At 43.4% G+C, this 14,054-nt stretch overlaps 2 protein-coding genes across 4 annotated transcripts in view; one reads left to right on the top strand and one right to left on the bottom strand.

Moving 5' to 3' along the window:
• Window positions 1-3,869: 3,869 nt before the first annotated feature.
• LOC137358578 (G-protein coupled receptor 182-like) lies at window positions 3,870-13,749 on the top strand. Its single transcript, XM_068024572.1, has 2 exons — window positions 3,870-4,006; window positions 11,123-13,749. Exon 2 carries the CDS (start codon window positions 11,145-11,147, stop codon window positions 12,150-12,152), a length of 1,008 nt encoding a protein of 335 aa, XP_067880673.1. The 5' UTR covers window positions 3,870-4,006; window positions 11,123-11,144; the 3' UTR covers window positions 12,153-13,749.
• The window catches only part of LOC137358577 (zinc finger and BTB domain-containing protein 39), a 39,308-nt gene continuing 29,221 nt past the window's right edge, over window positions 3,968-14,054 (bottom strand). For 2 of the 3 annotated variants that reach the window (XR_010971237.1, XR_010971243.1), the window contains 2 exons: window positions 12,974-13,096; window positions 3,968-5,075 (listed from right to left, as the gene is read on the bottom strand). The gene's annotated coding sequence lies outside the window, so the exon portion shown is untranslated. Of the gene's footprint in view, window positions 5,397-12,973; window positions 13,097-14,054 lie in introns of all 3 variants that reach the window. The other variant, XR_010971238.1, reaches the window with a different exon arrangement.

Raw genomic sequence — 14,054 nt, 5'->3', positions numbered from 1 at the left:
CCTTGAAGTGGAGCTTTGGGCGCCCCACTGGTCGTCTGGCCCCGGCTACTTCACCATACAGAAGGTCCTTGGGTATGCGACCGTCTTCCATCCTGCGGACATGCACAATCCACCAAAGCTTCCTCTGTTTGATTTGTGCCAACACACTTGGGAGCTCTGTCTTTGAGAGGACTGCCATATTTGTGATTTTGTCCTGCCAGGATATACCCATAATTCACCACAGTGAAGATGGAAATTATTGAGCTTCTTTTCCTGGTAGCTGCAAGTCACCCATGTTTCACAGCCATACAGCAAGGTGCTGAGAACACAGGCCTTATAAACCATCAGCTTGGTCCTATGCCATGAGCATTTCGCAAGTGGGCCAAAGGTGGTAGGTACTTTCCCTATGCATGTATCGAGCTCTGCATTAAGGGACAGATTGTCTGTCACCGTGGACCCAAGGTAGCAGAATTTGCTAACCACTTCCAGTGGGGTGTTATTTAGTGTGATCGGGGCGAAGATGCAACACTTTGTTCCATGACCACGGTTTTCTTGACACTTATAGTTGAGAACAAGTTACAGGCACGGGAGACACAGTCCATGAGTCTTTGTAACTGAGTTTCCGTATGAGCTACTAACGCCGCATCATCAGCATAGAGGAGTTCGCTGAACAGGACACGATGTGTTTTTGTCTTCGCTTTCAGCCTGGTTAGATTGTAGAGCTTGGACTCCTTCCATATCTGCAGGGAAGGCGAAGGTCATGAGCATGGAGAAGATGATTCCAAACAGAGTGGGGGCTAGGACACAACCCTGTTTCACTCCATTCTTCACTCTGAAACTGTCAGAAGTGGAGCCATCAAACTGTACAGTGCAGTGCATGTTGTCATGGAAGGAGCAGATGAGACTGAGGAGCTTCAGTTCACAGCCAATTTTTGCCAAAATCTTGTAGAGCCCTGCTCTGCTGACGGTGTTGAATGCCTTAGTGAGATCTACAAAATTAACGTAAGGGATATACTCTGTCCCCTGCACTTGTAGCTGGCATATGGAGATCATATTCACAGTAGATCTGCCGGCACGGAAACCACACTGCGCCTCCGGGTACACTCGGTCAGCAAGTAAATGGAGTCTTTTAAGTATGACCCTCGCAAAGGCTTTCCCCATGATGCTAAGGAGTGAGATGCCGCTGTAATTATTGCAGTCTCCTCTGTTGCCTTTGTTTTTGTATAGTGTGATGATTTTGGCATCACACATCTCCTGTGGAACGGAGCCTACTTTCCAGCAGAGAAGGATTTAAAGGTGTGGCACCAGATGGGACTTTCGGTGCTTGAGCAGTTCGGCTGGGATTCCGTCCTTGCCCAGTGCCCTTCTGTATGCTAGGCAGTCTACGGCCTACTTGAGCTCCAGTGATGAGGGTTCTTCATCTAACTCACCCATGACAGGAAGTTGCAGGAGAGCATCGAGTGCAGACTGGAAGATGTCCGACTCACAAGAGTACAGCTCACAATGGTGTTCAGCCCAGTGGGACATCTATTTACTTCTGTTGGTGAGTACTTCCCCATCTGCCGACTTTGGTGATGGCAGGGCCAAGCACCCTCTTGATTCCTTCGTATCTAGCTCGTAAATTTCCTTTGTCACATGCAGTTTGGATTTTTTGACATAAGCTTATCCAGTGTTTGTTTGCGCTGTATCTCCCTCCTTTGCACGGCTGTCTTGGCTACTTTCAGGTCATGCAGTGGCTTAGCTGTTGTGTTTATGTTGTGCATCACGTAGGAATAAATGGGTCATTTTCAGGTTGGCAGGCTGTGACGGCAAGGATCAGTGCTTGGGCCCCAGCTATTAGCTATTCACAATCTATATCAATGATTTGGATGTGGGGATTAAATGTAATATTTGCAGATGACACAAAATTAGGTGGAAGTGTGAGCTGTGAGGAGGATGCAAAGACGCTTCAAAGGGATTTGGAGAGGCTAAGTGAGTGGGCAAAAATTTGGCAGATGGAATACAATGTGGAGAAATGTGAGGTTATCCACTTTGGGAGGAAAAACAGAAATAGAGTATTTATTAAATGGTGAGAGGCTGGGAAGTGTTGAACTTCAAAGGGACTTGGGTGTCTTTGTTCACGAGTTACTGAAAGCTAACATGCAGGTACAGCAAGCAATTAAGGCAAATGGTATGTTGGCCTTTATTACAAGAAGATTTGTGTATAGGAGTAAAGATGTCTTACAGCAATTATATAGAGCCATGGTGAGTAAACACCTGGAGTATTGTGTGCAATTGGTCTCCTTACCGAAGGAAAGATATACTTGTCATAGAGAGAGTGCAATGAAGGTTCACCAAACTAATTCCTGGGATGGAGGGATCGTTCTATGTGGAAAGATTAAATAGACTGGACCTTTATTCTCTGGAGTTTAGAAGAATGAGAGGTGATCTCATTCCAACATACAAAATTCTTACAGGGCTTGACAGGGTAGATGCAGGAAGGATGTTTCCTCTGGCTGGGGAGTCTAGAACCAGGGAACAGTCTCAGAATAAGGGGCAGGCCATTTAGGAGGAATTTCTTCACTCAGAGGGTGGTGAATCTTTGGAAGTCTCTGCCCCAGAGGGGTGTGGAGGCTCGTCATTAAGCATGTTCGAGCCTGAGATTGATAGATTTCTACATATTAAAAACAGCAAGGGATACAGGGATAGCACAGGATGTAGATGATCAGCCGTGATCTCATTGAATGGCAGAGCAGGCTCAAGGGGCTGAATGGCCTACTCCTGCTCCTATTTCTTATGTTCTTAACCAGCAGCCATTCGAACTGTTAACATCAACAACCAGAATTGGCAATAATCTGAGATTTCCAATGGAGCGACTCCCCAGTGGTCCTGAAGCCAAGTTTGGTTGCATTACATAGAATGTAAGCACAGAAACAGGCCATTTAGCCCAATTAGCCCATGCCAGTGTGTATGCTCCACACCAGCTTAATTCATCTAATTCCATCACTATCCTTTTATTCCTTTTCTCCCTCATGTGATTAACTGGCATCCCCTGAAATGCATCTACACTATTCACCTCAACCACTCCCTGTGGTGGCGCGTTCTACATTCTAACCACTCTCTGGGTGAAGGAGTTTCTCCTGAATTCTCCTATTGGATTTATTGGTGACTGTCCTATATTTATGGCCCCTAGTTTGATCTCCCCCCCACAAATGGAAACATCTTCTCTACTTCTATCTTGTAAGCAGCCCTCTAGAGAGGGGGAAGAACTGAAATAACAGGTTTCCAAGGAGATGGAAAAAAAATACGATTGTGAATATCCCCTGTTGCATTGAAGAGATTTATTTTTTTCTCTAGTTTTCACTCATACTCTCTTGAAGCCACTGACTCATACTGGGGGACAATTCTATGGGCACCAGTAGCCCTCTGGTGCTTCAGGATATTTTATCATGGGGGTAATCATAGCTGAGCCTCATTCTCATCTCAGCTTAGGGGACCTGTGGTCAAGTATAACATCTGTATTGACACCTCAGTTGAGACCAACTAACTCACACTGACCAGGGATCCACCATGGCGCCCACCTGATCTGTATAACTCAGTCCCAAACCACACAGTACATTTAACCACTAGGTTTTAAGGGGCATTAATAGGTAGAAGAGTTCCAAACTACCTTCATTTTGAAAATATACCTAACGCAATTTCCCCTTGTATTTAAACAAAACAACCTATGTCAATTTAGTCCATGGTTTTATGCATTGCACAACCAGTTATTTGGCGCATTTTGGAAAGTAATGATGCTGACCTTTCAAAGCAAAAGCCAAACAAAACATCCATTATCTTACAACACCACATGCTCCCTTGACCTTTGGTTATATATCATATAGCTCCCATGTTTTCCTGTTTACTGCAAAATCTCCCTTCGTATTCCTTCCTCCCTGCATCAGACAGCAATAAATGTCAAACCTCACGACTAAACAGTCAGTGTTTGGAGAGGTTCTGTTACTGCGAGAGCAAATCATTCAGCACGGTGCAAGGAACATTTATTCAGGTCAGTGACAGCTTTCTTACTGTAATAATTTAAGTGAACATTCTGAAATACAGGGATTGTAATTAGGTATACTCTGTATAATTTTTTTTTTTTTTTTACATTGTAGTGGGTTCCATAACAGGAAAAGTACACTATGAACCTTTCAAAGAAACTCAAGGTTCAGTATTATACAATGACTTGATTTAAACTGAAGTTTAGTAGAGAGAGACAGACACAGTCAGTTGTGTCACTGATTAATTAAAACAGAACCTGTTGACCTTGAAACTGCAGATGTCTCATGACATTCTGCTTTTCGATTGCAGTTTCAAATCATGCTGAAGTGCAAATCGAAATCGATTTAATTAAAACCTTTACAGCATGAAATAAAAACCTGCCCGATTCCCTGATTTATTTTGCTTCTCAGTCTGTTTTAAACCCAGATCTGAAAGATTTTGTACATTTTGGGGGTGAATTTCCGTGCAGGATTCTCCTCCTCCCATTCCTCCGTGATTTACGCTATTTTTCAGGTGTTTCCACAGCTCTTTTACTGAAGTTACAGTGGACAGATGGGAGAACACTCCCTCTCCCAGCAGAAATTCACCCCTTCAATGCATGGTACAGTTTTACTGATGTGGGTCATCTTCTGGTACCTCAAACAAGTGGTAGTTCTTCATGTGCGAGTCTGAGCAGTAAGTTTCAGCAGGTTATTCCACAATGGAGGCATCACAATTGTGCCTGATCCAGTCCTCACCGGACATCCACGCATTTGCTCTTTCCAGTGAGGAGTCACTTCATCATGAGTAATTAATTTTCATCCTTTCCTGCCCAACTATGCTGAGACCAATTGTTGCAATTCTGCTATTGGCCTGACTCAGATCACCTAACTTAGCATAGACCAGGCATCATCTAGTCTGTATGTCTGTGGGTAGTATGCTTTTTGGAGGAGCTCACCTACAGAGGATGAACTACTTGCATTCCTGTCCCGATGCTACTGTCGATCCCACTGTTTCTCACAGCATTTACCACCATTCTGATTGCCTCAGAGAGAAAGGAACTTTCATTCAGTGCCCTTAAGTCAGTATGTCTTTCACTGTATAAAGTTGAAGGAAAATTAATTGATTAAACTTTCATTACAAATGGTGACAGATCTTCATTAAATACTTTTTCTTTAAAGATAGGAAATATATACAGCAAGACATGTTGTCCCACTTCAGTCTTCGATTGTGCACCACTCAGTTCCTTTCAGCAGATCAAAGAAAGTTATTTTCTGATATAAAAAAGTAAAATACTGGGGATGCTGGAAATCAAACAAAAACAAAAAGTGCTGGAAATACTCAGCAGGTCTGGTAGCATCGGTGGAAAGAGAAACAGAGCGAAGATTTCAGGTCATCAGAAAGTTGGTCAATCAGATCTAGGGGATAAAGTTAAAAATTAATAGGAACACCAAAGAAGTCCTTTTTCAGTAAATTAAAATCTAAAGTTTTTAGACAATCAGAGTTTAGTAAAAAAAACATCTCAGTTAATCTCCCTATAAAATAAAGTGAAGTCGGCACAGGAAAAGTAACCCATTGATGAGGAGTCGGTGAGTCTATTTTTTTCCCTTTTATTTAAGTAGTAAATTTAATAGTCTAATAAATAGAGGCACGGCAGGGCAGCTCGGACCCATGGAGAGCGTAGCCTGTTACATATACAAACTACAGGACACTTCTCATGTCCTGAACAATGACATTTGCAGGAAGTGTCATCAGCTGCAACAGCTTGAGCGTCAGGTTTCAAAGCTTGAGCAGCAGCTGGCGTCACCGCGGCGCATCTGCGAGGCTGAGATTTTCATGGATAGCACATTTATAGATGTAGTCACCCCGCAGCTTAAGGGTATGCAGGCAGAGGGGGAATGGGTGACCGCCAGACAGTCAAGAAGGAGCAGGCAGGTAGTGCAGGATAAAGGCCTGCTCGGGTCTGGAAAAAAAACCCGACCCGAACCCAACAGAACCACATCGGACCCAAGTCCGACCAGGCCTGAGTCCTTCCATTTTTTCCCGCGCCCGACCCGACCATAGGCCACTCACTGTACTTACCACTTTTGGATGGATGGAATGGAAGGAAGCTGCAGCATGAGTGCAATGATGTCATGGAGACGCTCACTGCGCAGACTCAGAGTCTGTGGAGTCCAGATGCACATTTCCCTCCTTGACGTCCCGGACTCCCAGCTCAGGCAGGCTTTTCAAATTTTGACGCTAACTTACTCAACTTCCTTTTCCTCCCAGCAGAGCAAAAGGTAGTACTGCGCGTGTCCGACCCGGACCTGGCCTGACCCGACCCAAGCCCGAAAGCCGGACCCAGAAGAGCGACCTGACCCGAACCCTACACGTCATCGGGATTGGGTCAGGTAGCAGGCCTTTAGTGCAGGAGTCCAGAGAACATCTTACTCACCAACCAGTATTCCATTCTGAGTACTGGTGAGAGTGGTGGCTGCTCTGGGGTGTGCAGCCAGAGACTAGTCCACAGCACCATTGCTGGCCTCAGCTGTACAGGGAGGCAGGAGGAAGATTAAACAGGCAATAATGATAGGGGATTCGATAGTTAGGGGTACAGACAGGCATTTCTGCAGTCACAAATGTGAATTCAGGATGGTATGGTGCCAGGGTCAAGGATGTCACTGAGCAGCTGCAGAGCATTCTGAGGGGGGGGGGGGGGGGGGGAGGGTGAACAGCCAACAGTGTGGTCCATGCTGGTACCAACGACATAGGTAGAAAGAAGCATGAGGTCCTGCCAGCAGAGTTTAGGGAGCTAGGAAAGAAACTAACAAGCAGGACCTCAAAGGTAGTAATCTCCAGATTACTCCCAGTACAACGCGTCAGCGAGTATAGAAATAGGAGGATAGAGCAAATGAATGTAATACTGAAGAGATGGTGCGGGGGAGGGCTTTAGATTCCTGGGACATTGGGACCCGTTCTGGGTAGATGGGACCTGTACAGGCTGGACAGGTTGCAGCTCAATAGAGCTGGGACCAATGTCCTTGCAGGGTGATTTGCTAGTGCAATTGGGGAAGGTTTAAACTAACTTGGCAGGGGTGTGGGAATCAGAAGGCAATATTAGAGAGTAAAACACAGATGCACAGAGAATTGGGAGATACAGATAGCACTGGAATAGAAAAGAGTAAGGTATTCCGTGGGGTCAGAGTAAGAGGTAATGTAATATGGTCTCAATTAGGTTTAATGTGCATGTATATGAATGCATGGAGTGTGGTAAATAAGGTTGGTGAGCTGCAGGTGTGGATAGCCACGTGGAAATATGATGTCATGGTGATTATGGAGACCTGGCTCAAAAAAGAGGCAGGACTGGATACTAAATATTCGCAGGTACAAGGTGTTCAGGAAAGATAGAGAAGGGAAGACAGGAGGAGGGGTAGCAGTATTGATTAAGGAGAACAATACTGTGCTGGAGAGAGAGGATGTCCTGGAGAGATCAAGGACAGAATCCATTTGGTTACAGCTAAGAAACAAATGGGGTACTAATACATTGCAGGGTGTATTCTATAGGCCACCAACTAGTGGGAAAGATACAGAGGAACAAATTTGCAAGGAAATTACAGAGAGGTGCAAGGATTATAGCGTAGTTATAATCAGAGACTTTAACTATCCCAATATAGACTGGAATAGTAATAGTGTAAAGGGCAGAGAGGGACAAGAGTTTCTAGTGTGTGTTCAGGAGAATTTTCTACATCGGTTTGTTTCCAATCCAACGAGTAAGATGGCATTGCTGGATTTGTTTCTGGGGAATGAGGTGGGTCAAGTGAATCGAGTGGCAGTAGGGACGCATTTAGGGGAGTGACCAGCGCATCATAAGATTTAGGTTGGCTATGGAAGAGGACAAGGGGCAATCCAGAGTAAAAATAATTTATTGGGGGAGGGCCAACTTCAACGGGGTGAAAACAGATCTAGCCCAAATAAATTGGAATCAAAGATCGACAGCAAAACTGTAACAGAACAATGGGCTGCCTTTAAAGAGGAGATAGTTTGGATACAGTCAAGGTACATTCCCACAAGAGGGAAAGGTACAGCTAAAGATCCAGAGCTCCCTGGATGACTAAAGAGATAGAGAGTAAGATAAAGCGGGAAAAGGGTGCAAATGACAACTGTATTGTCCACCTGACATCTGAGAACCAGGTTGAGTATAGAAAGTTCAGAGGGGAAGTGAAAAAGCAAATAAGAGAAGCAAAGAGACAGTATGAGACAAGACTGGCAGCTAACATAAAAGGGAACCTAAAAGTCTTCTATAGGCATATAAATAGCAAAAAGGTGGTAAAAGGAGGAGTGGGGCTGATTATTGACCTAAAAGGGGATTTATGCATGGAGTCGGGACATGGCTGAGGTACTAAGTGAGTACTTTCACCTGTCTTTACTAAAGAAGAAGTTGCTGCACTGGTCATAGTGAAAGAGGAGTTAGTTGAGACACTGGATGAGCTAAAAATTGATAAAGAGGAGGCACTAGATTGGCTGGCTTTACTTAAAGCTGATAAATCACCAGGACCGAATGAGATGCATCCAAGGATACTATGAGAAGGGTGGAAATCTTCCAGTGCTCCTTAGATACAGGGGTGGTGTTGTAAATCTGAGTTCTTTTTGCCTTCAGTCTGGTTCAGTAAATATACCGAGTCGGATGTGTAGGTAAAATCAATTACTTTATTTGCGCAGTCGCCAGCGGACTTACTCAGAACAGCGGCACTGACTCCACCAGAGTCTGTCGGGTCCCCCCCGAGTAAGTGAAGTTTGTGTTACAGGTACTACTGTTTATACATAAAGATTCATGCTACATCTCCTTGTTTAACCAGTGTGGGAGAACTGCAATTGTTGCACCCTTGTTCAAAAGAGGGTGCAAGGCAAGCCCAGCAACTACAGGCCAGTCAGTTTAACCTTGGTGGTGGAAAAGTTTTTAGAAACAATAATTCGGGACAAAATTAACAGTCATTTGGACAAATGTGGATTAAAGAAAGCCAGCACAGATTTGTTAAGGGAAAAATAGTGTTTAACTAACTTGCTTGAGTTTTTTGATGAGGTAACAGAGAGGGTTGATGAGAGTAATGCAGTTGATGTGGTGTACAGTGATTTCCAAAAGGCATTTGATAAAATGCCACGTAACAGACTTGTGAGCAAAGTTAGAGCCCATGGAATAACAGGGACAGTAGCAGCATGGATACAAAATTGGCTGAGTGACAGGAAACAGAGTAGTGGTGAATGGCTGTTTTACAGACTGAAGGATTGTATATAATGGGGTTCCCCAGGGATCAGTGCTAATATTGATATATATTAATTACCTAGACTTGGGCATACAGGGAACAATTTCAAAATTTGTGGATGGAAATACTGTGAACTGTGAGGATAGCAATAAACTTCAAGTGGACATAGACAGGCTGGTGAAATGGGTGGACAAGTGGCTGATGAAGTTTAATGCAGAAAATTGTGAATTCATTTTGGTATGAAGAACGAGGAGAGGCAATATAAATTAAAGGGTATAGTTCTAAAGGGGGTGCAGGAGCAGAGGGACCTGGGGGTATATGTGCACAAATCATTGAAGGTTGCAGGTCAGGTTGAGAATGCGGTTAATAAAGCATACAGGATCCTGGGATTTATACATGGGCATAAAGTATAAGAACAGGAAGTTTGATAAACCTGTATAAAACACTGGTTCAGCCTCAACTGGAGTACTGTGTCCAGGTCTGGGCACCATGCTTTAAGGAAGGCTGTTAAGGCATTAGAGAGGATACAGAAAAGATTCACGAGAATGGTTTCAGGGATGAGGGATGTCAGTTATGTGGATAGGGTGGAGAAGCTGGGTCACTTCTCCTTGTATAAGATTACATTATGAGATTTGATAGAAGTGTTCAAAATTATGAGGGGTCTGGACAGAGTAGAGAGAGAGAAACTGTTCCCTTTGGCCGAAGGATCCAGAACCAGACTGCAACGATTTAAGGTAATTGGCAAAAGAACCAGAGGTGATAGCAGGAAAAACTTTTTTATGCAGCGAGTGTTTAGGATCTGGAATGCTCTGCCTGAAAGTATGGTCAAGGCAGATTCAATAGCGACCTTCAAAAGAGAATTGGACAATTATTTGAAGAGAAAATATTTTGCAGGGCTACGGGGAAAAGGCAGGGGAGTGGGACTTGGTGAAATTGCTCTTGCAGAGAGCAAGCAAAGGCACGACGGGCCAAATGGCCTCCTGTGCTGTAGATCGTCTATGATTAATTGGCTGCCCTGTTTCCTACAAGAGTGACTGCACTTCAGAAGTACTGTAAAGGTCATGCAAGGTGCTTCAATGCAATTCTTTTCTTTGGTTCCCAATACATTTACCGAACAAAATCTGTAATCTCAGTTGTGAAATTTCCAATTGAACCCCAGCCTGAACGACGTTTTGGGAGTGTTCCAGATTTCCACTACTGTGTGTGTGAAGGAGTGCTAAAGCTATTTTGTAGCTCCCTTTACAGACATCTCAGCTCATAGCACAACGTGAAGACTAAACCTTTGAGTCTGTATGTTTTACTACCACCCCATACAATCAAGATATTTGTCGAGTCTGTAAGGGTGGGGAAAGCAGGGGGTGGGGGGGGGCCGCAACCAGTACCTCTTTAGAAAAGACAAATGGCTACTGAAGTCAACCAGACATCAGACATTGAATTAGATAAACGCGTAAATAATATTACACAGTACAGAACAGCAGGGACAGGGGATTACCTTATTTTCTCCATATCTGAAAGCAGTCACTCAGGCAGGCATGTATTTCCATTGATTCATGTAACCTTCTAGTCTCTCGCCCAGGTGAGCATTCTTCTTGTGCAAGGTAAAACGGTGAGTATGGGCAGGCTAATTGACTGAGGGGGCATGATGACTGACCTTGATCCTGTTATTCACCTTCACCAGGCAGCTTGCTGGTTGATTATGGCCCGGGGACTCTGAGGCTATTTGTAACATTCCTGTTGCTGAAGTCAGCACAGACCAAGCTTTGAATCTGGGAATTTCCTGGTTTATTGAACAGAGCACCAAACCAGGCAATGCAGTTATGCCACTAAGGCAGCTCATGGATACTGTATTTAATCTAAATACTTTTTTGATTCAGTATTACAAATGGTTCTCATTTCTGCAGATTCTACAAGGAGGACTCAGCCATGGCCACCCTTAACAGCAGCTTGCATGCCAACGACAGTGATGAGTGCTTTGGCGATTTCTGCTACTGTTGGCTGAGTTTGAACTTCAAAGCACTGGACATGTCAACATTTTTTTTCTACTTATTCTTTCTTCTAGTAGGTTTGATAGAGAATATCATTGTCATTTGGATAAACTGGCAGATGAAAAAGTCCAGGAAAGAAAGCAACCTTTACATTTTTAACATGGCTGTCGCTGACATGTGTGCCGTTTTATTCATCCCATTCAGGATGACAGAGACTATATACAATTACCACTGGATGTGGGGCAGCTTTCTGTGTAAACTTGATTCTTTCTTTTATGCTGTTAATCTGTACAGTAGCATCTTCTTCCTGGCCTGTTTTAGTGTCGACGGATATGTCACACTGCGATACCCATTCCAAGCCCAGGGATCAAGGGAGCGACGAATCCGCAGGATGGTGTGTGTGTGTGTGTGGACTGTGGCCATACTAATATCCATACCACAATTTGTATACAGTGAAATTTTTGGAACAGTGTATATTTACTGCTTTGCTGATAGTATGCTATCTTTGAATGTTACAAACTCTCTTACCTTACTTTTTGGGTTCATTATTCCTTTGCCTATAATTATAGTGAGTAATGTTTTCACTGCAAGAGCTGTGAAAGACTCCAGTAACGTAGAAAGCATAAGGACTCGTAAAATAATATATGTTTATATCATAGTATTTTTGCTATGCTGGGCACCTTATTACATATTCCTATTCCTTTCCCTGATAGATATGTTTTTAAGCTGCATTATGATCCAATTAGTGTATTTCCTTTATGACCTTATGGAGTGCCTCACCTTTTCCCACTGTATCATAAATCCCATTCTCTACAATTTTATACACAAAGATTTCAGGTATCATTTAGCAGCCAATGTTGTGAAGTACATGCCCAAACAATATGTCAAGGAGGACGACGATGTTTCCATTTCTTCAGACACCAGACATATTGTGGTCATTACATGATTTAATCCTTTGAAGGGGAGGAGATACTGAGGGTGTTAGTGATTTAGTCAAAATGGTCTTTCAACATTTTCTTCTTAGTTCTTATTTCAGTGTTAATTGAGAATCATATGGACATCTTACAGCTGTAAAGTAAATATTTCTATTAAAAATATTTTGTTAGAAGTGGGATGCAAAATGAAGAGGAGGTGGTGGCTCAATGGCATAGGGTGTTGGTTCACTAATACAGGAACGTCCAAGTTTTTATCTGATTATGGCTTGCATAGGCCTCAAATAAAGCTCTTGGGGATCTGACTTTGGATTTACTCATCCACAAGCACCAAGAGCACTTCCTTCCCAAACCTTCAGAGTGCCAAAGTCACATAGCACAAATCAGTGAGTTAGAAATACAAGCGTAAATAGAATAGAGTTGTGTGGGCTTTGTGGGTTGGATTGTCATGGTTCATGGGCTGAAAGTGGCCATAGCTTGGAAATCCCTGCACTAATGCACTGAGCCACTTTGTGGAAGGATTCAGGTCCTTGACCACAATTTCCCACATTGTGCATTCCCAGTGATCCGAGGGGGGGTTCCAGGCCACTTGCCCAGAGAGGAAGGGGATATCGGAGGGAAAACCCAACTGTGTACATTTTCCTGACTAGTTACAGAATAGCAATAGGCTGCAGCTCATATTTTGTCATTTTGGTACAGGAGGTAAGGACTTGAGTGGGTGGAAACAGAGAGAAGAATGAGGAAAAATTATATTTAAGAAAAAAGACATTAAATACACAACTTATCCCATGTGTCTGTTTACGAGTCAGTTTGGCTCAGTTGGTAGCACTCTCACCTCTAAGTTTGAAGGTTGTGGGTTCATACCCCTGTCCAGGATTTGAGCGCAATAATCTAGGCTGACCCTTTATGATAGTGATGAACAGAAAGTGCCAGAGATACTCAGCAGGTCTGGCAGCATCTGTGGAGAGAGAAACAGAGTTAACATTTTGATGAAAGATCACAGACCTGAAACTTTACTAGAGGCAAGGAATGTTGCATTATCAGAGATGGATGAGATGTTATATAGAGACCTATTCTGTTAGGTTAAGGAGATATTAATAATGACCCTACTGAAGGAGAAAAGTATTTTAGGGAATTGTCCTGATGTCTTGACGAATACAATTCCCTCAACCAACACTACATAGATTAACTGATGTTTGATCACTTTTGCTGTTGATAGGACACTGCTGTGCGCAAAATGGCTGCCGCATTTGCCTACATAATAAGGGATTGTACTTCAAAAAGTACTTCATTGTCTGTGAAGCATTTTGAGGGAGACTAATATGGTGCTATATAAACACAAAGCTTTCTTCTGAAATTCCCTCCCTGCACCTCTGCCTCTCTACCATGTTTTCCTCCTTCAAGATGTTCCTTAAAATCCACCTCTGACCAAGCTTTTGGTCATCGATCCCAATATCGCCTTAATCGCTTGGTGTCATATTTTGTTCACATAATGCTCCTGTAAAGTGCCTTGGGATGTTTTATTACATTAAAAGCGCTAAATAAATAATTTGTTGTTTATAGATTCCCCAATGGCTTAGTTGGTAAAGGAAGCACAAGTCACACAGACCAGACAGTCTCCAGTTCAATTCCTGGTCTGTGCTGAGTTAGCTGCTATCAGCTAGAGCACCATTGGCAATACTGCAATCAGCCTGAGTGAAGCAGAAAAATCGAGTAGCGTTCCTGCACCTGCTTGCAGTCTTGTATCACCTACAGGAAAGTATGTAGGCGAGGACAGGATCAGGCTCGACAGTGATGCTCTCCATGGCATTTTAGGAGAGAAGAGATAAGGCGCTATATAAATGCAATGCTTTCATGCTCACTGCTGAGGTTCACATCTGACTAGACACTTGGTCAAGCTCTAGAACTACACCACA

Source organism: Heterodontus francisci, chromosome X (genome assembly GCF_036365525.1).
Source record: "Heterodontus francisci isolate sHetFra1 chromosome X, sHetFra1.hap1, whole genome shotgun sequence".
NCBI lineage: Eukaryota > Metazoa > Chordata > Chondrichthyes > Heterodontiformes > Heterodontidae > Heterodontus > Heterodontus francisci.
Note: the sequence above shows the minus strand (reverse complement) of the source record. Positions and strands in the feature narration are given on the sequence as shown.

What these genes read in the sequence shown, in the direction of transcription:
- LOC137358578 (XM_068024572.1), top strand. Translation starts at nt 11,145, where the DNA reads ATGGCCACCCTTAACAGCAGCTTGCATGCCAACGACAGTGATGAGTGC.